General features: G+C 37.3%; 1 protein-coding gene across 1 annotated transcript in view; it reads right to left on the bottom strand.

The window, feature by feature from the left end:
- Positions 1-22,097, bottom strand: part of HECTD2 (HECT domain E3 ubiquitin protein ligase 2) — a 1,329,650-nt gene that overhangs the window by 160,273 nt on the left and 1,147,280 nt on the right. Inside the window, exon 18 of the mRNA XM_044056649.1 lies at positions 9,876-9,982. Within this exon, the coding sequence (XP_043912584.1) occupies positions 9,876-9,982 (107 nt within the window). The remainder of the gene's footprint in view (positions 1-9,875; positions 9,983-22,097) is intronic.

The raw sequence follows: 22,097 nt of genomic DNA, 5'->3' as shown, positions 1-22,097 counted from the left end.
TAATCAAGAGGTTATATAATGTGTCTGCATTTATCAACATATGTTCTTTTCTATTTTAAATCTTTTAGAATTTTTAAGGGTAGAAAACAGGGATGCCCATTTTCTCCATTGTTATTTGCTTTATGTATTGAGCCATTTGCAAATCACATCAGATCAAATAAAAATACTAAAGGGCTTTCAATCAATGAGAATTACTCCTCTAAAATACAATTATTTGCAGATGATATATTATTAACTATTGATAATATTGATTCATCGTTACAACATATAATCAAAGTCATGGAATGTTTTGAAGATATTTCTAGATTGAAATTCATCATAACAAAACCAATACTTTGCTAATTAACAAAGGTCTAAAATCAGACCTAAAACAGCACAGTAATTTTAAATGGGATAATAATCAAATTAAATATTTGGGAGTTACTATAATTTCAATTAGTAAAGAACTAATATTAGTTAATTATACAGATATAACTAATGAGATTATACAATTAATTTCTAGTTGGAATAAATTATTCTTCACTATGAAAGATAGGCTTATGCTAATAAAAATGATAACATTACCAAACATTTTGTTTTATATTCAGTCTTTAATCATATCCCTGAATTTTTTTTTAAATAAATAAATTCTATGTTTTTTAAATTGCCATGGTTCCCTAATAAACAAAGGATTTCATTAGAATTGCATATGAAAAACTGGGAAATTGTGGTATTAGCTTCCCTAATGTACTTAAAATCAGCAATTATTCAAATTAATGCTCAACTTTAAAGATAGTAGTTTAATATTTTTAGCACCAGTTTATATATGCTAATAAAACACATTCAGCTGAGTATTTATTAGGCAGACTTAATTTACAACAGATTAAGTAGTTGAGTCTGCAAAGTTGTAAGGATTTTTTAAATGATAAATTAAAAGTGTCCTTAGAATCACTTGTAAAAAATGTTCCAAAATTTTACAATTTTTATTTAACATTAATACTAATATAGGTAAGGATAGGCCATATCTATCAAAAATATAGGGGATATTAAGAATGGCTTGTTCCTTTGTAGAAGTAACATTTTGGGATTAATCTACAAGAGTTAATAATGCAGAGTTTTCTGAGGCAAACAACAAATTATTATTTAAATCAATAAATAACATATCTTCAATGTACTGGATGTTACTTACTTGGAAATATCTGCATTGATCTTTCATAACTCCCCATAAGGTTGCAATAATAAAGAAAATATCAAATATTAATTGCTGGAGATGTGAGAATAATATAGAAGCAGACTGGCTACATATGATACTAGAATGTAAAATATCTCCATTTTGGAAAGAGTTTAATTTTTTTCACAAATATTGTGCTCACATAAATGTACAATAACTAACTCATTAATATTGTTTAATGCTCCATTTCCAGAAGTTATTCCAAAAACACAAGTGTCTCTCTTATGGTCTATTTTAGTAATTGCAAGGAAAGTTATTTTAAATTGGAAATGTAAAAACACCATACTACTCTCTGAATTTATAAATTTAGCAAGATGTGTATGCAAGAAAGAATTGTTAACCATTAAAGTGTGAACATTTAGCAACATGCATCAGTATATTGCATGGAAAAATGGACTGATTTATTTGAAAAATACTAATGATATTTGTATTAAATCTTAAAAACCTTAATATGGGTGATTGTAAATAATTTCTATTTATGTTTTTACAATATATTTGTCTTGTTATATTGTGATAGTTGATAAAAACTAAATAAAAAAAATACCATCATTATTTGTATGCCATAACAAAATATCCTGAGCATCAGCAATATACTGCCCACCACTACATTACCTATATATTACATTTGATTCAATTCCATGCAGCACGGCATTGGCAGTCCTGGATTAAGCATATTTTATTGTTAAGATAAGGTTATACACTGACTTGCATAGTCCTCTACTGTATAACTTAATCAAAATACCATATGATAATCAATGTAATGTAATTTCAATGGTTAATCATCCCACTGATTGTTCAACAACTTTTGATAGCTCCTGCAAGTGCATCATTCTATTCCAAAAAATCAGAAGAGCAACTTCTTCAATAAGTCATCTCAATTCTTTAACTTGTGCTGACATTTTCCTTAGTAAATTTTCTCCAATTCATACAAGTCAAATGCCAATTCTTCCTTTAGTTCTGACTCCAAATATCCTGGATCATATTTCTTAGTGCCATCAAAGCTTTGTGTGTGCAAAAAACAACTTGTGTTTCCTCAGTCTACATTCATATCTATGTGTATCTATTTATATCTCTCTATCCTTCCATAGCTACCTGTGTGTGTGTTTGTGTGTATACATATACACACACACACACACATATATATATATATATATATATATATATATATATAGATAGATACACACACACACATATTATATATATATATATATATATATAGAGAGAGAGAGAGAGAGAGATTTATCTATAGTGTATGTGTGCGCTTAAGTGTATTACTATAAATCGAATACACCCATCATTGGCAACATAAACATCGATGAAATAATGTCAAAATACTTATGTCAACATACAGCTATGTATGCACCAACAAACATAGTGTGTGCATAACTTACCTGTAAAAAAATAAAAAAAAACATTTTTGATGGAAGACAACAATCATCACACCCCTACTAGTTATATATACTAACTTCAACAACACAGAAACATGGAGTAAGGGCATATTCCCAAACTCCAGGAATTGTTTGATCTTAGACAGTTGTTGACCAGCAGCTTAGTTGATCACAGACAGTTAACTAAACAGTTGTCAAACACATATTAGCCATTTCCTCATAAAGAGCAAATCTATACAAACACACACACACACACACACACACACACACACACACACACACACATATATATATAGCAAACATTTCCTGTTTTCCCTTGTTTGTACGCAGTAGTCTTTATCAAAAATGAATACAGTTCAGTCTCATCTCATTCATTCCAGGTTTCCACAGCAATGTCAGCACTTGATCAATATTTTTATATGCCTCAAAATAAACTAATGTGTACCAATGAAGAACACAGAATTGTCTTGCTTTGTCTATAACTGACTCACATGTAAGGCAGCCCATGGTACTAACTTTTTCTGAAGGAAAGTAACATCATCTAAATAATTTTGCCTTTTCTTGCATACCAAGGACTCAAATGTTTTTCCTTTAGTCCCTGTTTTACTAATCTATTTGACTTTCCTTCAACTGTTTCTGAATAAGTCAATTAAAACAGACAATTAAAAAAAACAAAACAAATACGGCTCTAAAGGTAAATGGTCCACTCACAAATTCAAAAGTAACAAAAATGCAAAGAGTGAGACTAACACACATTCCAGGGCTAAAATTATTTAATAAAACAGAATATAAAAATTATAAAAATTGGTGGGCACTTTCATAGCATACAGTTGCTTCATCAGACAAATTGAATATTACACTTTAGTGAAACATTTAAATAAGACAATCATAGGAGGCATAACAAAGCACTATAACCAATCATATTACACATTTACTATCCAATCAGAGAAAACATAAAATAAAACATTACCGCTAATGCTAGGTGGCTTAATATAACATTATAACCAATCACACTATACATATGTTAACCATTTAGTAGCTTAGAACATAGTAATACAGCCACTTAGATTCTACTTAGGGTAGTGTTATAACCAACTGTATAGGTTCCTTACACTAAATTTTCTACCAATCATAAATACAAGGGAAAGCAATATAAGCAATCATGTTGCAAAGTTAATTACCAAAAAACAGCAATTCAGGCTTTACTAAGTGTAGACTTACTATACATTAACAAATGCATAATGTGATTGGTTACAATCTTATAGTAAGCCACCTAAATATTTTTTTTATGTTTTCTCTGATTGGTCTTATTGTTACATCTAGTGAAATTTGAACGGCCATCAGATGGATAGTAAATGTGTAATATGATTGGTTATAGTGCTTTGTTATACCTCCTTTGATTGGTGGCACTGTATTATTTATATGTTTCACTAAAGTGTAATATCAAATCGGTCTGTGAAGCAACTGTTTATGTTGTGAAAGTGCTCACCAAGTTTTATTATTTTTATATTCTATTTTATTAAACATTTTTTGCTCTGGAATGTGCATTGGTCTCACTCTCTGTATTTTTTGTTTAAAATGGGCAATGTTCTTCTATAAAGGTTCATTTTATTTGAAACTATTTAAAAAAATCTCAGGGCAGGAATATAAAGTCATGTTCCTGTCTAAGGTGAAAAATATTCTAAGACAGTAAAAACACACAGTGAAAGCAGAAGTATTTCTGTTAAAATTATTTTGCATTTCAAATCAGTACAAAATTTTTTTTTGTCCCATGTCCCACTTATATTGCTACAAACATTAGTATCTGTGGAACTACCCCTTGGAACTAAGACTGGCTCAGTCACAGGCAGGTTGGGAACGGAATGGGGAAACATGGATTAGAGTCTCTAGCAGCATGAGATATGCTAATGCATCTGTGGAAGATTTTTTGGGATAGCCTAGCTGGGGAGTGCTGCTGAAATTATGTGCATCACCACATGTAGTATCAGTCAGCTCCAGCCCTACCAGCTAATACAAAACTTTCTAAGCAACCTGCCTTGTAAATACAGAACACTGAGCTCACATCAATTTGCATAATGGTTGAGGATCAATGTAAAGATAGAATAGCTATAACTCAATGTAGTGTTTAATTCTACTCAAGGTTCAGTGACACCCATTAAAGCAGGAACTGCTTGTGCTATTGGACTGCAGCCACCCCCAGCTGTAAAAATTAAAAATAAAACAAAAACAAACAAAAAATGAAAAGAAAATAACAAAAATAAAACTAAACGAGTCCCAGACAGTCGCACATGTGCACTCGCATCATTTACCCCTATCCAGACTGCTGTTGAACCAATCTGGAGCATGCTCACAGAATCCAGACTGACTCACCAGCAGTCTTGATTAGGAAGACAACATTGGAGTTGCAAATTTCCCAGATGTCTGTGCAGTTACAACTGCAAAAACAGGAAGGGGATCAGACTGCAACATCTGCAGGCTGGTGCTCTCGCACTAAGGAGCATCACTGCATGGAAGGGGAAGGACTTTTTTGCACAGCTCGTTGTTGCAGGCTTTTAGCTGCTGCAAGGGACTTTCTATATGGATGATGGATTAGCTACTTGGAGGATCAACAGCAATGCTGCTGCAGATTGATTAACAGGTAGGGTGTGTGTGTGTGTGTGTGTGTGTGTATAATGCCCCAGTTGCTACATGATGGTGGGTAGAGAATAAGGCTTGAACCCTGTACCTTGGGCCCAAGTGACAAGAGCCTGAATTCCCTACCCACCACTATTTGTAAAAAAATTTGCAGATTTTTGCCTCATATTTGTTCTGTTCCTCATAAAATCTATGGATTCTGTATTTTTGCTTCTTGACACAGTCAGTGGTGCACTGGTAGCATTGTTGCCTGACAGCTACAGGTTCCCTGGTTTAATTCTTGACTGGGGTGCCTTCTGTGTGGAGTCTGCATGTCCTTCCCTGTGTTTGTGTGGGTTTGCTCTGGTGTCCTCCCATCTTACAAAGACATGTGTCTGGAGTGTTTCTCCCTGGGCCTCTGCTGAAAATTGGCTTTTGTTCCAAGTCAGACTTTCCTGGTTAACAAATGTTAAATAAAAATGACAAGCATTTGTATTTCAGACTTCATATTCTTCAGAAAGTACATGGTAACACAAAACCTTTTATTCTAGCAATTTTCGAAGTTTATAAGATGGATATTTGAAAATTGTTCCCTATTTTTCAGACTGTATTCCCCCATTATTGGCTTCTCCAGGTTTTTTGTGCTAAGGTTGAGATTTGTGGTGAGAACTGAATTCACTGAATATGTTTGGGGGCTGTATTCCCCCATTATTGGCTTTGTTCAGGTGTTTTGTGCTAAGAGGTTGACAGCTATGGTGAAAACTGAATTCACTAAATGGTAGCCATTTAAGTTTCAGTCTTCCTCTCTTTCATAAAACAGATGATTTGGTGTAGTGGTATGTTGCTCTGACTGTTTTTCACAGGATCGTGGGTTCAATATTTGGCAATGAAATGTATGGTGTTAGCACAGCATTTTACTCTAGCACCTTTTCAACATTATACAAGCAATGTTTAAAATGGGTCCCTGTTTTGGGGCTTTGTCCACCCCCAATAAATTTTGGCTTTTTCCAGATTTCTTGTGCTGCAAAGTTCAGAGATGCAGCTGAGTGTCAAGCAGATTTTACAAGAAGCTGAGAGTTGCAGGGGAACAAATGTTTAGTGCTGCTTATGCTAAGTCTGCTTGCATTGTTAATAGCACAACAGGTAGTGTACTTGGTTTTGATGCAGAAGGCTGTGGGTTCTACTCACGCAGTAGGTAGATGCATTGCTGATACTGTACTGTGTTGTAAAGGGGGTGGAAGTTGCAGTCCTTTTTGGCAAAGATACCTAGTAACTATGAACCTATCAGTTTGCCATCCATTCCTTATTGCAATATTACTAGCTTATCATTTTTAATGCAACATAGGCAATGTATTCTTCAAGGGCAACAGTCACTCTTTTTGTAGATGAAACAATGAAATATAGAGCTGTTCGCTAGCAACAACCGCTTCATTAGTTACAGATTTCTTTAATGTGGAATTATTTAGATGACTTTTACTTCTTCAGAGATTGTGCATATTTACTGATAATGGTGGACTGTAGAAGTTTGAGTAGACTTTTATGATGGAAATGTTCTGAACTGGGCAGTTTTGTCATTATTGGTGCATGCATTTTTTCATTGTTTACTGGAAAAATGTTCTGGATTGGGCAGTTTTGTCATTATTGGTGCATGCGTTTTGTTTCATTGTTTACTGGAAAAATATTCAAAACAATAAATTTAAAATGCCCTCTAACTGTAGTGTATTGTACAAGGAATATAATTTAGTACAATCAGGAAGGTGTATCAAAGAGCATGTGCATGCTTCATGTGCAAGGGGCCTATGATTTGAAAACAGCCCAACGTTAATCTTTATCTGCCACTGGCAAAATGTATTTTCTTTGAATGTGGGTTTCAATGCTGTTTCAATGAATGTGAGTTTCAAAGGCAGAGAAGTTCTAATGCAAAGTCTATTTTCATTGTGAGACTGCATTGCTTTATTTAGCAGATGTCTTAGAGTGTGTGCTGTAAAATGCAAAATAAAACTTTCAAATGAAGTCCAAATCATCATAGAAGTAAAGCAGTATGCATATTAGTGTTTATGGTAAATGGGGTGAAATAGCCAAGTAATGGTTCATTGGGATGGCTGCAGGGAGGAGGCTCCATTCGACCATGATTTTGTGAGTGGGAAGGGCGGCAAACTCAAAGACAGCCCCAGATGATCTATACCTCCCAACTGTCCAGATTTTCACATAATGAATAGATTTTTGCTTCTTATTTTTAGTTTTTCCTCACAAAATTTGTGGTTTTCTGGCAAATCATTTAGGAATTAAGTCACTAAATATTGGCAGACACTGAGTTTCAGACTTCATAACCTTCAGAAAAATGCATGCTAAAGTAAGACCTGTTATTCTATCAACTGTCTCACTTTATACAAGAGCAATTTTTAGTACTGTTTATATGTTCCCCCTATCTAGTTGACCTTGTCCAGATTTACTGCATTAACAGGTTGAGAGGTACATGCAGATAAATTGCTTTATAGAATTAGGCATAGCCAAACCTCTCAACTGTCCCCAATTTTGGCTCAAATGTTGCTCTTCCCTAATAATCCCTCTGCAAAATAGCAATTTTGGAAGAAAACGTGGAGGGTTTACAATTAAGAAATAACTGTAATAATCAGTTATAGATTACTTTTATTTCAGAAATGCATGTAGATTCTTTCATTTTGTCAGCTGCTCAAGTTAGCAGTACTAATATAAAAAAGTGTCTCTTCTTTGACAGGTTCCCAGTTGTATTGTATGGCGATTTTATATTTTTGCATAACATTTTTGGTCCATTTTTCATAAAATCGTGTTTTTCTTGGCAAATTAGTGGCAAATCATTACAGACTGAAGTTAGAAAATAATGACAGACATTTGAGTTTCAGATTTCATACCCTTCAGAAATTTCAGAAAATTCATAGTAATGCAATACCTACTATTCTATTATCTTTCTAAGTTTATAAGAGCAATATTTAACAATTGTCCTTATTTTTGGGTCTTTGCCCCACTTCTATGTATGGCTTTGTCCAAAGTTGAGAGGTATGACAAATGTGTCAGGGCCATCACAGTCAGCCAGAAAAATTTCAAACTGTGACATACTTGCTGCACCCCACTCCTCCATGTAGTGACTCTGGATGTGTCCAAGCAAGGCAAGGAGCAGTTATGCAGTGTAAATGTGCAGAGTATCCCCCCATCCAAGGTAGACACAAGTACTAGAGTGGCTTTTCATCTGTTCTTGATTTTGCAGAATGGTCTGGTTTGTGTCATATTTTTGTACTGTTGATTTATGCTTAATATTACTCAGAAAGTGCCTGTTGCTCTGTGTTTAAGTACCAATGCTTTAAGGACCATCAGGCAAGCTTGTCTGAGATCATAGGATGTAAGTAAGCTTTAATAAGCATACTGTTAAAGAATTGCCAACATTGAAAGCCTTTCTGTTGTTGCAATGCAGAGAATACTTACATACCTAGATAATGTATAAGCCTTGGGTACTGAAATGCATATGACAGTATTTGTAACAGAGGACAGGATTACATTATTTTAAGAAGCTCATTACACTTGTTGGAGACTTCCAGTCATCTCTGCAGGCTTTACCCGTAAAATAAACAGAATGCCAGTCTATCATGTGTGGTCCATAACCTGTACAGTAATCCTTTAAGCAATGTATCTTGAGCTTGTTTCTTGTTTGCTTTTCATTTTTTACTTTGATCATGTTTTCCCCATGAAACAAGTAGATAGTTGTCAGGCAGCAGGTCTTTGTTGGGGGTATCACAGAGATTGCTACTTTCAGCATGTTACTTGGTACTTTAATAAAGCTGAATATAAATTATAATTAGAACTGTAGTGCAAGGAGAAATGGTTTGAGTTGAGAGCTGCTTGTTTTTCGTATATTTGATTTTGAATGGCATTCCAGTAATGTATTTAAAAAGTAATTTATTTTTTCATGCCTCACAACGTTTTTGTTTCCATCTAGATATTAAGTAAGCTGTCATGCAGCCAATGCATTGAAATATTTTTTTTCTTCTATACTTTATTTTGTCTTGATTGGACTCTCATGACGGTTTGGCACCCAGGGCAGCGTATTTAATTAAAGTTAGTTTTTGTGGTTTTTGAGCATAGCCCCTCCCCTTTCTAGTTGGCTGCACCCATTCCCATTGACCCCACCCATTCAGCTGTCTCCTGCAGCCCCCCTTTGATTTGAAGTCACCAGCTGCCACTGCATTTCAGTAATAGGTTACATTTCTAATATCACTGGATCTCTGTCTACAGTTTAATAAAGTCAGTAACCTTGGGCAAGCCAACCATTTTTTAACAACAGACACTGATAAAAGAATGTAACTGCAATATTAATATAAGTTTGAAAATAATACAAATTGATTACCAGTGAAAAAGTGGCATTTAAGATTTTGTTGACATTATGGTTACTGATGTATTTTAAACTACAGCTAGAAATCAGCTAGGAAACAGTTAAATATTTTAAATCCAAACTAGCTTTAAAAGAAAAAATATAAAAACAAATGAAAACTGCAATGATATCTCAAGACTTTCTAGGTACAAAGTCATTTTATACAATACTGACTGATATGCTGACCAGTAAATGACACACAGATTTTAATAAATATTTAAACAATGCATTTATGAGAACATGCATTGAAAATGCTGCTTACCATTAATGCATTTGATGCACATACACTATGGAATCCATGATAGAATGCAGCAAATTGCTTGTATATGGACTTGTTCAAAAGAAAGTCTACGTAAAGCTGTACGTATTCTGTAAAAGTAGAATTCAATGGTGAAATGGGCAGTTGACAGCAAAACAAGTTCCTACACAAGTTGCTTGCTCTTTATTCTGCTTTCATTCCTGTACTTGTTTAAAACTGACATTACATAGTCTTATTTATACAGTGAATCATTTGCAGTAACCCAGTATAAAATCAAATGGTATTTTGCATATAACATATAATTAAATAGTAAGTCAATTGTATAAAAATAAAATACATATCTATATATGTATATCTCTATGGACGCAATTCTAAGCATCATGATGCACACATTTTGAATGGCTAATGATCTATCCCAAAATATCGAAAGCCAAAACAGTGAAAAAAATAAAACACGCAAGTCCTCATTCACCCTACACCCCCTACTAATTATATGCACCAAGTTAGAGATCATTCATAGTGAGGAAAGGGACATTTCCACGATTCCTACTGTGCACCATCTTGCATGGACTTAACACTGGAAGATGCAATCAAATGAATTTTGATCACTTCTATTGGTGTTAAACATGTCTGAGATTATGAATGTTCAATTATATGAAGTGTTTCCATATATAATAGATATGGGTTAGCTCACTTTAGTCGAGTGTCTAATCTGTCAACCTCAGAAAATATCATCTGCAAAAGGTCAACAAACTGAATGTTGATACTCTGTCACGCATGAACTAAGATAAATCCTTGGCACATGCAATTTCTAGAACAACAAAAAAAATCAAACATCATTTTTTGCAGGGGACAAGCCCCTCTGTGCCCCCACACACGCTGCTAATTATATATATATTAATTCCAAGACAGCACAATCCCCGGAGGAAAGTGAGTACTCCCCTATCCAGGGTTTGTCGCTCTCGCGTAACTGTCTACCATCAGATTAAGCCACCAAATGTGGCTGATTAAACAGAAGTAGACTTAACACAAATTAGACTAAATGTAGGGCTCCCCTCTCTCTCTCTCTTTATATATATATATGGATTCGTATCACTTCACTGAAAGACCACTTCACTGACACCCATTTCACTGAGACCAAATCACCTAAAGTTCATTTCACCTAAAACTTATTTCACCGACAAGAAGTACTCTAAGGCAAGTCAAAGGTATATGTCCTTTTCCCCTCTGTAGTGCGATCCCGGTGATAGCATATATAGTTGAGAGGTGTGGATGGCGTAGCCCCCTACCTAGTTGGGTTTTACCAAATAATGTAAAACAAAACCAAACATCAGAAAACCAAATTAAGTGGGGGGGCTGTGCCCCCCCCCCCCCCAACTATATATGGTAACACCAGGATCACACTACAGTGGGGAAAAGGACATATACCTTTGACTTGCCTTAAAGTACTTCTTGTCGGTGAAATGAGTTTTAGGTGAAATGAAATTTAAGTGATTTGGTCTCAGTGAAATGGGTGTCAGTGAAATGGTCTTTCAGTGAAGTGATACGAATCCATATAGATATATATATATATATATATATATATATATATATATATATATATGATAGGCATTTGATTACAAGAAATGCTGATCTTCAAAAACAAATTTCTATAAATGTATCACATTTGCAGATGTTTGCTAAAAGTAGCACATTTCTAACAGAACCAAAAGTTTTCTGGAACCTAGCAGCAGATGCAGTTCTTATATCACTATTATTATTGCCTGGAAACTTAGGATCACTATCTCTAATTAATTCACTAACAGTACTACCATAAAAGCAATATGTATGGAACATATGAGCAACTAGTATTGGTGCTTAAGGGCATAAGAAAATGTATGCAGTTAAGTCAATCTGATTTTCATTATTTATGTTTACCTTTAGAACCAATAATTATATTTGGTTTCTATCAACATAGAACATTTTTTCAACATTTTAACAAGCAATATTTGGACAATAAAAACACTGTAAAATATACAGACTGCAAATCATTATTTTTCTTACAGACAAGAACTGTCCAGGTGAAAAAGTAATGCGAGTAATCACAGACGTAGATTGTTTGCACAAATTATTTGTGTACTGAAGAATTACATGTATTACAGCATGTATACCAAAATTCCAATTAAATACTTAATTTTACAATGAGTGAAGGGTTCTCCAACAAGGGATTATAAACTGTATTGCCATGTAAGTAATGAAGCCATATACTTAATTTTTAAAATACAGTGATACATGGGATTCAGTTTTAAAAAGCCTGCCCATATCCTCAGTTCTTCTTTCGGCTTTTCCCGGTTAGGGGTCACCACAGCGGAACTCCGGTCCGCTAATGATTGGCAGTATATTTTTGTATGAGTGCCAAGGTGCCAGCTTGATGCCCAACCTTCAATGAAGGCATGCTCATTCTACGCATGTCTTTCGAATGCCACTCGACCGCGGGGAGGACATGCAGACTCCACACAGAAGGTGCTCCATCCGAGAATCGAACGGGAGAACCTCTTGCTGTGAGGCAACAACACCACAAGTTTAATGGCTGCTTTCAAAATGTCCCTGGCCAATCACAACAGCTCTTAATTTAATTTGTGAATATTGGTACCAGGACTAGTTATTTCCATTCAAGTAGGAAATGATATTTCAAAATGAAAGTATTAAATCAGTTAATAATGGGCCAAACAAGGTACAGGTTCTGATTTTAATAAATCTCAAATTTCTACCATCACATGTACCAGTAAGTCTATTTCTGCTAGTAGTAAAGGCCATATTGACTTGTTCAAGAGGAAGCAAAGGAAATGAAGAAAATAATAGCAACATAATTATTAGATTTATTTCAATTAGAAGCAAAATAAGTTCTGAAAACATTGTTCAGACTCATAAGCCAATAAGGAACACTGACTCCCAATGTTAAAATTATAATTTTTTTATCCCCAGTGACCACATTGAACCTAGTCTTAAAAAGTTCTAAGCTGTCAATGATCATCACTGCTTCTAGCAATTGATTCCAAAGTCTAGGATCGAACTGTGTTATGAACATGTTTCACCGTTATGTTTTGCTGTATTTCTGTGTACATCCTTGTTGATAAAGCTGTTCTCACCTCATAAATTGTAAGTGACAACTTTTCAAACAGATATAGTCTTAAGAGACCTTGGAACTTATGTGGACAACTCTCTTTCATCGATCATCATGTATGCACCATAGTTGAGGAATCCTTCTATCTGGCCCAAATAATTTCTAAGGTATTATCTTCCATAACCAAAGAAGTAACATTTTCACTGACTTATCTTCCCTTATCATACCATCATCAAATAAAATATCCCCTTTGTTATTTATAAATCCAGGCATGTAGCTCAACTGCAAAGACCCCAATGATTTTAATCAAACAAAATTAAAGGCATTGAATCCTACAAATATCCTGACAGATTAGTATGATTCTCCTTATAGTCAGTGGCCTACAAGCTGCTCTAAGGTGACCTGTGTCTTGCTTTTTGATCCATAGTTTCATAGCTGTTTACTAGGCTGTGAAGGCTGCCAGCCTAGCCAGATAGAATTGTGCAGATAATTCGAGCATTTGTAAATATGAATGTGGAACTACAAACTTGTTTTCTTAAATGAAAGAATATGCTGTGAAATGTGAACTTAAAACAATGTCACAACATTGCCCTCTGCGGTAAAGAAAGCTAAGACAAGCATTTCTTGTTTGTCCTTTTGAAGTTCAAATTATTTCATGACTGTTTTTGATGTTTACAATTCGGCTCTGGCCAGGCTAGATGAAGGCATCCTGCCTACTGTTTTAACTTAAGGAATAATTACTAGAGTTTACATATGGAATGTCTTTTATTGATGTAGTTTCCTGCAGCTGCAAGTTAACAAAAGGATGTAGTATCTGTCAGCCTGGGTACACCAGGAAAGTGTAAAAAATGATGAAATGTTTATCAGAACTGCAATAGCAATTTAAACAGAGAGAATCAGAAGGCATTAAGCATTTTTGTCTTGATCATCCATACTCGCAGCACTGCCCGTTGTCTTATGTAAGTTATCTTAGACTTGTGTTTTCTTTTAAAGATAGCTAGAAACTATAAAGATTAGACTAAGTGTTTTTCTGTGATGTCAGAACTGTACTACTGATTTATTTTAAGTATTTCTGTGTGATCTCTGAACTCTGACTAGCACTGAGTAGTAGAAAGTATTGTCTTGTGGTTTTATTTATTTATTATTAAATATTTTAAAACCTTTTAACTGTGGCTGGTTTGTGTAGAGATAAGTTAAGCTTTAGAGTACATTGCATATGTATAGAGTTTACTGTCCAAGTCACTCCAAATAAACCTTGACTGATTAGTCACACTTACCAATTGGATAATAATATTGCACAGTCATAATTGGACACCCTTTTAAGGGCCTTTGAGTAGTATTAATGGGTGGTGGCAAGTGGAACTACCATATAGTCTGCGATAAAGGGGCACATCTGGAGAACCTGTGCCAGGCTTCCCCAGGAGTGTCTGTGTGGTTGTATAAACTCTTTTCAAAGTGTGTGTGTGTCAGCTACTTGGGCAGGGACATGAAGCATTGGTTGGACAGAGAGGGTGCTAGAGGTTTTAGCTTGCCCACTAGGCTGCGATCTGGACCCTATAGCTGTGCCAGTGGGGAGTTTTATTGGGGACCTGGAAAGCAAGGGAGCGACCAGCCCCGGACTGACTGTGATCTCTGTGTGCTCTTAAGGGAAATTGCACTTTACTGTGTGTATTTGTTATCCTTTCCTCATATATGAGATGCCCTCTCTGGTGTTAGTGGTGAGGATTGAGGCTCCTTGATTGCTGGGCCAGGGCACAGGCATCACATAGGCTAAGGAGCACAAGGGCCTTTTTAAGACTAGCCATGCATCCCAAATCTCTATAAGTTCTGGTACCCTTGATAAGTGTAAGCAGGGGCTTTGGAGAGGAAACATTTACAAGCAGAGGCCAGGGAGATGAACCATTTATAGTCTGCCATGACAGAAGAAATCTTATTCGATCTCCTGTTTCTTCGCAAAAATCAGTAGCTCCACAAACACTTGTACTAGGATCCTAAATTTATACCAAAATAAAACTCCACTGGAGGGATAGTTTACTAACTCAATGTACTCTCAGCCTATAAAATAAGTTATCACTTCTAAAACCTTTTTACCACAAAAAAAAAAAAACTATATATATATATATATATATATATATATATATATATACACACACACACATATATATGTATTTTTTCAGAAAACTAGTTTAAACAACCAAAAAATAATGTAGAAGTTTTTTTAACCTCAAAGGGAAATGATCTGCCCAGCAATGTTACAACGTATGCTGACCGTCAATCCTTGAAAGCCTGCAGAGGAGAACGTTCTTCAACAGCAAGAAAGCTCTGAAGGGTTTGATGCCCAAACATGTTTTTAGTCATCTCAGTTTAAATTATGTAAAGGTTTGGTTGTGTTGAAGTTGTCCTGAAGCTTTGGAAACTGTCTGGCTGTTATATCCTATGCAGGATACAAATCATATAGTTTAGGCTACTGTAGCAGAGATCAATATATAAAACATGTTCCTGTACAAGTTCAATCTTGTAAAATTGTAATGTTGACTGGTACTAGTTATTACCTACTTGCTTCACCTGCCACTGTTATTACCTGTTATTTAACATTTACAGAATGAAAATTCAACTTCTTGTTTTATTGTGCCATGTAGCTCAGATCATGGCTGAAAAGAGTGTTTAGATCAGTGCATCCGCACACTTATCAAAGAAAAATAGGCAATTAAAATAAAGTAGTTGCCTCCAAAACATGTGGGGTGAGAGATGCTGGGTAAACACCTCAAAGGAAAAAGAGTATTGTCAAAATTCTGTTCATTCAGTCAGTTCCAACTAAATGGATATCAGCTGAATTGTCCGCAATTAAGCCAATCTTATACAAAGATGGAGAATAAATCCTACAATTCATACTTAGCAGTTGCTGTATGGTTCAACCTAAATGGTGACTGCATCAGACTATAAAAACTGTTGCCAAATGTTTGCCCTTTGAGAAGTCCATTAGAATTAGCATTTTGACTGCAATTCTATGGGAATTATTTATATTGCAGTCTGCTCACACTATGAGGCATCCTACGTTGTCATGACCAGACGCAAGCTCTTAAGTAGCATGTATATGCTTTATTTAAACATGCACAGACCTGTAGTTCTTTTAAAAAATTCTAGTTTGTTGTTTTGGAGCATGTAACTATGGACTTCAGGGGTGCATGTTTCAAGAATTATCTTGAAAGGAAAGAAACTTTATGGCAGCTAACATCTCTCCACATCTTAAAACCAGAAACCTGTACAAAGCCTAAAATAATGGGGAGACAAAGGCCCAAAAATAGGGACATATTTTAAATATCACTCTTATAAACTTAGGAAGCTGCTAAAATAACAATATTTGTGTTAGCATGCATTTTCTGAAGGATATAAAGTCTGAAACTCAAATATGTCATTAGTTGGTCATTTTTAGTGACTTCAGTCCTCTATGATTTGCTAGAAATCCACAGATTTTATGAAGAACAGGCCAAATATTTGAAGCAAAAATCTGGACATTCTGCGAAAATCTGTGCAGTTGAGAGGTATAGACCAGCTAAGGCTACAAGCCGATAAGTTCTATGGACTAAATGAAATGATAAACATAAAATGTTTTTTAAATTAGTTGTAGTATAGGTTCATAGGTGTGTACTAGGCTAATGGCCCTGGGGCCTTTACAAGCCTAGCCCATAGAAGTGCCCTGGCAGTGTGCCACCCGTCGTTAGTTCCCAGTTCCTCTATCAATTAGAGACACTGGAGTGATCCCCGGAGTGAACTTTCTATTTCCCATCCACTCATTAAGATTTCTCTTGAAGAGGGCCACTGAGGTGCTCTGCTTGACATGTATGGGAAGTCTATTCCAGAGCACAGGCAGTCTCTGCATTATAAACCTGTCTCTCCAGCATGTTCTGCTGATTGTGGTAATGAGGCTGAGGTCTCTGGAGCATGTGGTCAGAGGAATTGGTATTTCTTTAGATGTAGCATTTCTAACAGAGCTGGGTCAGACATGGCTTTGTAAGTCAAGCAGAGATTGCCTTTTAGTGGATGATATGAGACAGAGAATAGCTGGAGTTTTTTAAGTCTGTCCATATACGACATGTGTTTAAGGCCTAGGATCCTCTTCATGAGGTACTTTTGTGGCCACTCCAGCTGCTACAGCTGTCTAGTGAGATACATGCCAAATGGGGCATTATACTCTATGATTGGTCTAATGAGGGAAGAGTAGAGAGAAATGATGACCTCTTTCTTCCTGGCTGCAAAACCCTTGGTAATGAGATGTGCCACATAGAAGGACTTTCTGACCACAGTGGCAATGTGGTGGTCGAAGGAAAGGTTGCTGTCAACCTGTGTCCCCAGATCTCTTATAATGCATTCAGTGTTCAGTGGGCTCCCATCGATGTGGAAATTAGTGGGAACTGAGTTTTTCCCAAAGGGGGTGACAACGCATTTTTTGGCATTAAGCTTAAGGCCATGGTTTGGACACCAGTCATTGGTCTCAATGAGGCCTTTCTGTATGATGTCTGCATGACTTGAGGAGTTAATAATGGCTCCCAGCTTGCAGCCGTCCATGAATTTGGTCAGTCAGAGTCCCTCCGTGTTGGTCTGGACATCTGAGAAGTAGATGCCAAACAGGAGAGGACCCAGGACCAAACCCTGTGGGACTCCACTCGTGACTGGTCATCAGTCTGACTTGTAGTCTGCTACTTTCAGACTGTGTGTTCTATCTGTGAGCCAATTTGCAACCCACCTAATGATATAGGGGTTGATGCCTAGTTTGATGAGTTTATCAATAATTCCTGAGTGAGGAATGGTATCAAAGGCCTTGGCCAGATCGAGGTGGGCTGTATGAAAAGCCTTACCTTCATCCACTGCTCTGGTGACTGACTCAAAGAAGTCAACCAGGTTGAGCAGGCATGCTCAACCTTTCACAAAACCAAATTGCATTGGATCTAGAGTTTGGAAATTACCTATATCTTTGTTAATTAGGTCCATGATGATGTACTCCATAGCCTTACATATCAGACTCATCACTCTAATTGGGCAATAATTTCCAGGGTCTGTAGTCACTCCTCCTTTATGGACAGGGATGACTGTAGCAGTACACCATTCCACAGGGTCAAAGCCTGAGGTGAGGCTGTGAGTGAACGGAGCACACAGATGTGGTGCCAGTTCACTTTGTAATTCATGTAGAACACAGCCACAGATATTGTCAGGTCCCATGTAGGCTGTATTCTTAGCCTTGGACAATGCAACTTTAACCTGTGCTGCAGTAATTCAGGGTACCTGGCATTCTTCTGGTATTGAGATTGGTTCTTTGGTGGGGTAAAGTTGGCACTGAATCTGTCAGTCAGTATGTTGGCAATATCTGTTGGCTCAGTATAGGAGGTACCATTGTGTAGTAACTCAGAGCAAATCTGGGTATTGCCATGGATATTCTTGATATAACTAAAGAAGGCGCTGTGGTAGTTTTTAGTGTCTGACGCAATTCTGCCTTCTTAGCTGCTTTGGATGTTTTGATGAGGGATCTCAACTTTTTGTTGAGGCTAATAAGGGAATTTTTCCAGTCTTGGGACGTCACCTTTTTCTGCAATGGTTTCTTCCTTCTGTTGTAGAGTTTATTAATGGCAGGGGACCACAAGACTGGCTTCATTTTTTTTGGAGGAGAGCGTCTTGGTTCTGTTGGGTGTGGCTAGTTCCATGCATTTATGTATGTGTTCGTACAGTGCATTGGTGTATGATTTGGCAGTCATGCATCTATTTTTCATTGGCATGGGTGCTGTGAAGTTAGCCACCTCTGTTTTTAGGAGTCCAAAGTCAGCTTTGGAGAAGTTTTTCATGGTGGATACCTTTGTGGGGGGGGGGGTGAGATGTGGATTTCCATGGTAATTAGTTTGTGGTCGGATCTAACCAGGGAGGAATTGACTATTGGTGTAGAGCAACAGTTGCCCATGTTAGTAATAACCAGGTCAAGGATGCTGCTTCCTCTAGTCGGGGTAAGAATGAGCTGGGTCCAGGGCACTGGGCATTGGAAGTGATGAATTCCAGAAGCATTGGACCAGTGCATTGGTGCTTGAGTACTTTTCCCAGTTGATGGAGGGGTAGTTGAAGTCTCCTAGTATGACAGTGTTGGGCTGGACCTTAATAGATTCCAGGGTGCTTAGGAACATGGAGTGAGAGTCTAGGGACATGGTTGGGGACCTATAGCAGGCTATGACCTGGATCGCAGTCCTACCCAATGTTAGTTTCACCTGAAATATCTCAGATATTGTGTACTACATGAACTACAAAATGAACTGGCACCTCACCTAAGTGTCATGTTTAATCATACCCTCACCTCAGGCTTTGTGCCGAATGAGTGGCGCACAGCTAGAGTTATCCCACTCCACAAGGGAGGGATCCACCTTGGATCCCGAGAACTACCGCCCCATCAGTCTGGTGAGCCTGATCTGCAAGGCCATGGAACGTATTACCATGGAACTTATAAACAAAAACATTGGCAACCTTAAAACACTGGACCCCATCCAGTTTGGTTTTGTGAAGGGCCGATCTTGTCTCCTGAACCTGACTGACTTCTACGAATCAGTCTCCAGAGCCATGGACGAGGCTAAGGCAGTCCATACAGCCTATCTGGACCTTGCTAAGGCCTTTGACACCATCCCCCACTCTGGAATCATAGATAAACTTACTAAGCTGGGCATTAATCCCTATGTCACTCGATGGGTTGCCAACTGGCTTACTGACAGAACCCACACTGTAAAAGTAGCTGACTCCAAATCCAGCTCCATACAAGTGACAAGTGGAGTACCTCAGGGTTCAGTCCTGGGACCTCTCTTGTTTGGCATCTACTTCTCTGAAGTACAGGCCAACACAAAGGGACTCTGGCTAACAAAGTTCACAGATGACTGAAAACTGGGAGCCATTATTGAATCCCCAAATGATGTGGATACTCTACAAAAGAGCCTTACAGAAACAGATGCTTGGTGCCAGAGCCATGGGCTCAAGCTCAATGCCAAGAAATGTATAGTTATCCCCTTTGGGAAAAAACATGTACCCATGAATTACCACATAGGTGGCAGTACACTAAACACTGAAAGTGTGATAAGAGACTTAGGGACACAGGTGGACAGTGGTCCCACCTTCAATAACCACATCACCACAACAGTCAGGAAATCCTTCTATGTGGCACACCTCATCACTAAGGGCTTTTCATCCAGGAAAAAAGGAGGTCATTGTCCCACTGTACTCATCCCTCATTAGACCCATTATAGAATACAACGCCCCATTTGGTATGTACCTCTTCAAGACATCTGCAACAACTGGAAAGGCCACAGAAATACCTCACTAAAAGAATCACAGGCCTAAAGCAGATGCCCTATGCTGACCACCTTAAAAAACTCCAGCTATACTCTGTCGCATATTATCTACTCCGAGGTGATCTCTGCTTAACATACAAGGCCATGTCAAACCTAGACCTGTTGGACATGCTACACTTAAAGAAATCACAATCCCTCAGAACCACACACTCCAGAGATCTAAACCTTGTCATCACAATAAACAAAACATGCTGGAGGGATAGGTTCCTGACCCAGAGACTCCCCAGACTCTGGAATAGACTGCTTCAAAAGGAACCTTGATGACTGGATGGGAGAAAGGAAATTCACCCCAGGGATCACATCAGTTGCCCTGCTAGACAGGGGTCCAGGGAAGTAAATAGTGTGGGGAAAAATAGCCAGGGAATTGTTATGGCTAGGCTTGTATAGGCCATAAGGCTGAAAGCCTAGTACCAACCTATGAACCTATGATATGTTATGCTGGGCTACTAGTCTGAAGGTGTGATATCCTTTATGAATATGGAGACACCACCACCTTTGGAGCTTCAGTCCACACTTCGAGGCTAAAAGGTGTAGAATGAGTTATAGTCTGGTAGCGCAGGGGTGCTTTCTGCTGCTTTATACCAGGTCTCTGTTACAGCACATATGTCGATGTTCTCCATTTTGAGGAGTGTTTCGAGTGAGTGCATCTTGAGATTTAGACTTCTAGCATTGAGCAGCATGACCCTCAGTCTGCATTTATTTATAGCCGTTACGGTGGTAATTTGGTCTTTGGAACACCTCCTAAAAAAGGCACTATGGGGTGGCAAGAGCCTTAGCCAGTACCCGGAAACCCAGAGGTGACAGATGCAGGCCATCTTTGGCAAAGCATCAAGGCCTGTCAATCATGTTATCCCAAGTAGACAGATAATGGATCCCCTTAGAATGACACCAGAAACTTAGCCAATTGTTGAAGTCAATCATTTTTATTTGTACTGCGGTATCATTCTTGATGTTGGTAGGATACTGCTCAGGGCTAGTGTCATACCTTCCTGGGCCCACATAATCCGAGAACTCCACCATGTATCTTTTCATGTAGTCCAGGGAGGTGCATTTCAGGTCATTCACACTCACATGGACAATGACAGAGTCATACTTGTACTTGTTGTGGAGTGACCTGAGTGCATGCGTTATGTGTCAGATTCTGGCACCTGATAGACAGCTGACTGTTACCTTCTCCTTATTTAACCTAATATGTTATTCAATTAACTACTTCTTTAAAATTTCAAAAATTCTCAATAATGTAAATATTTGATTGATTAAGCCATATTTTTCATTGGTGGATTGGTTTTATAAAAATGGAGGAAATGTTAAGCATTTTATTCTGAAGCAGTCCTGTGTTGGACGAAAGCGCTTAATAAATGGCAGTCATTTCTTGGTGATTTTGTTTGTGTTTAGCCATAGCTGCTATGATATTTACAGTAGCATTTAGTTTTGCTTTAGGTAGTAAATTTAGTAGATTCTTAGAAAAAGTAATAATACATTTTCATATCCCTTCCTAGTATCTCATTAAATGGCCTACATAATTATATATAAGGGAGTTCATTTAACCATCTTTATGCAGGTAACGTAATAAAACCTCTACAGAATATAAATTGGGACACCATCCTGACCTGCATAGTGGCAGACCACAAACGCACACACATCTACCCATGCACATATACACATATAAAGCAGGTTTATCCTAGCAGGTGCAGCAATCAAGAAACTAACAAATGCAAATGGTGTAAGAAGCAGTGAATTGCAGGCTAAACC

This window comes from Protopterus annectens, chromosome 14.part0 (assembly GCF_019279795.1).
Source record: "Protopterus annectens isolate FY-2018-M chromosome 14.part0, PAN1.0, whole genome shotgun sequence".
In the NCBI taxonomy this organism is placed as follows: Eukaryota; Metazoa; Chordata; order Ceratodontiformes; family Protopteridae; genus Protopterus; species Protopterus annectens.
This window is presented reverse-complemented; position numbering and strand designations above follow the sequence as displayed.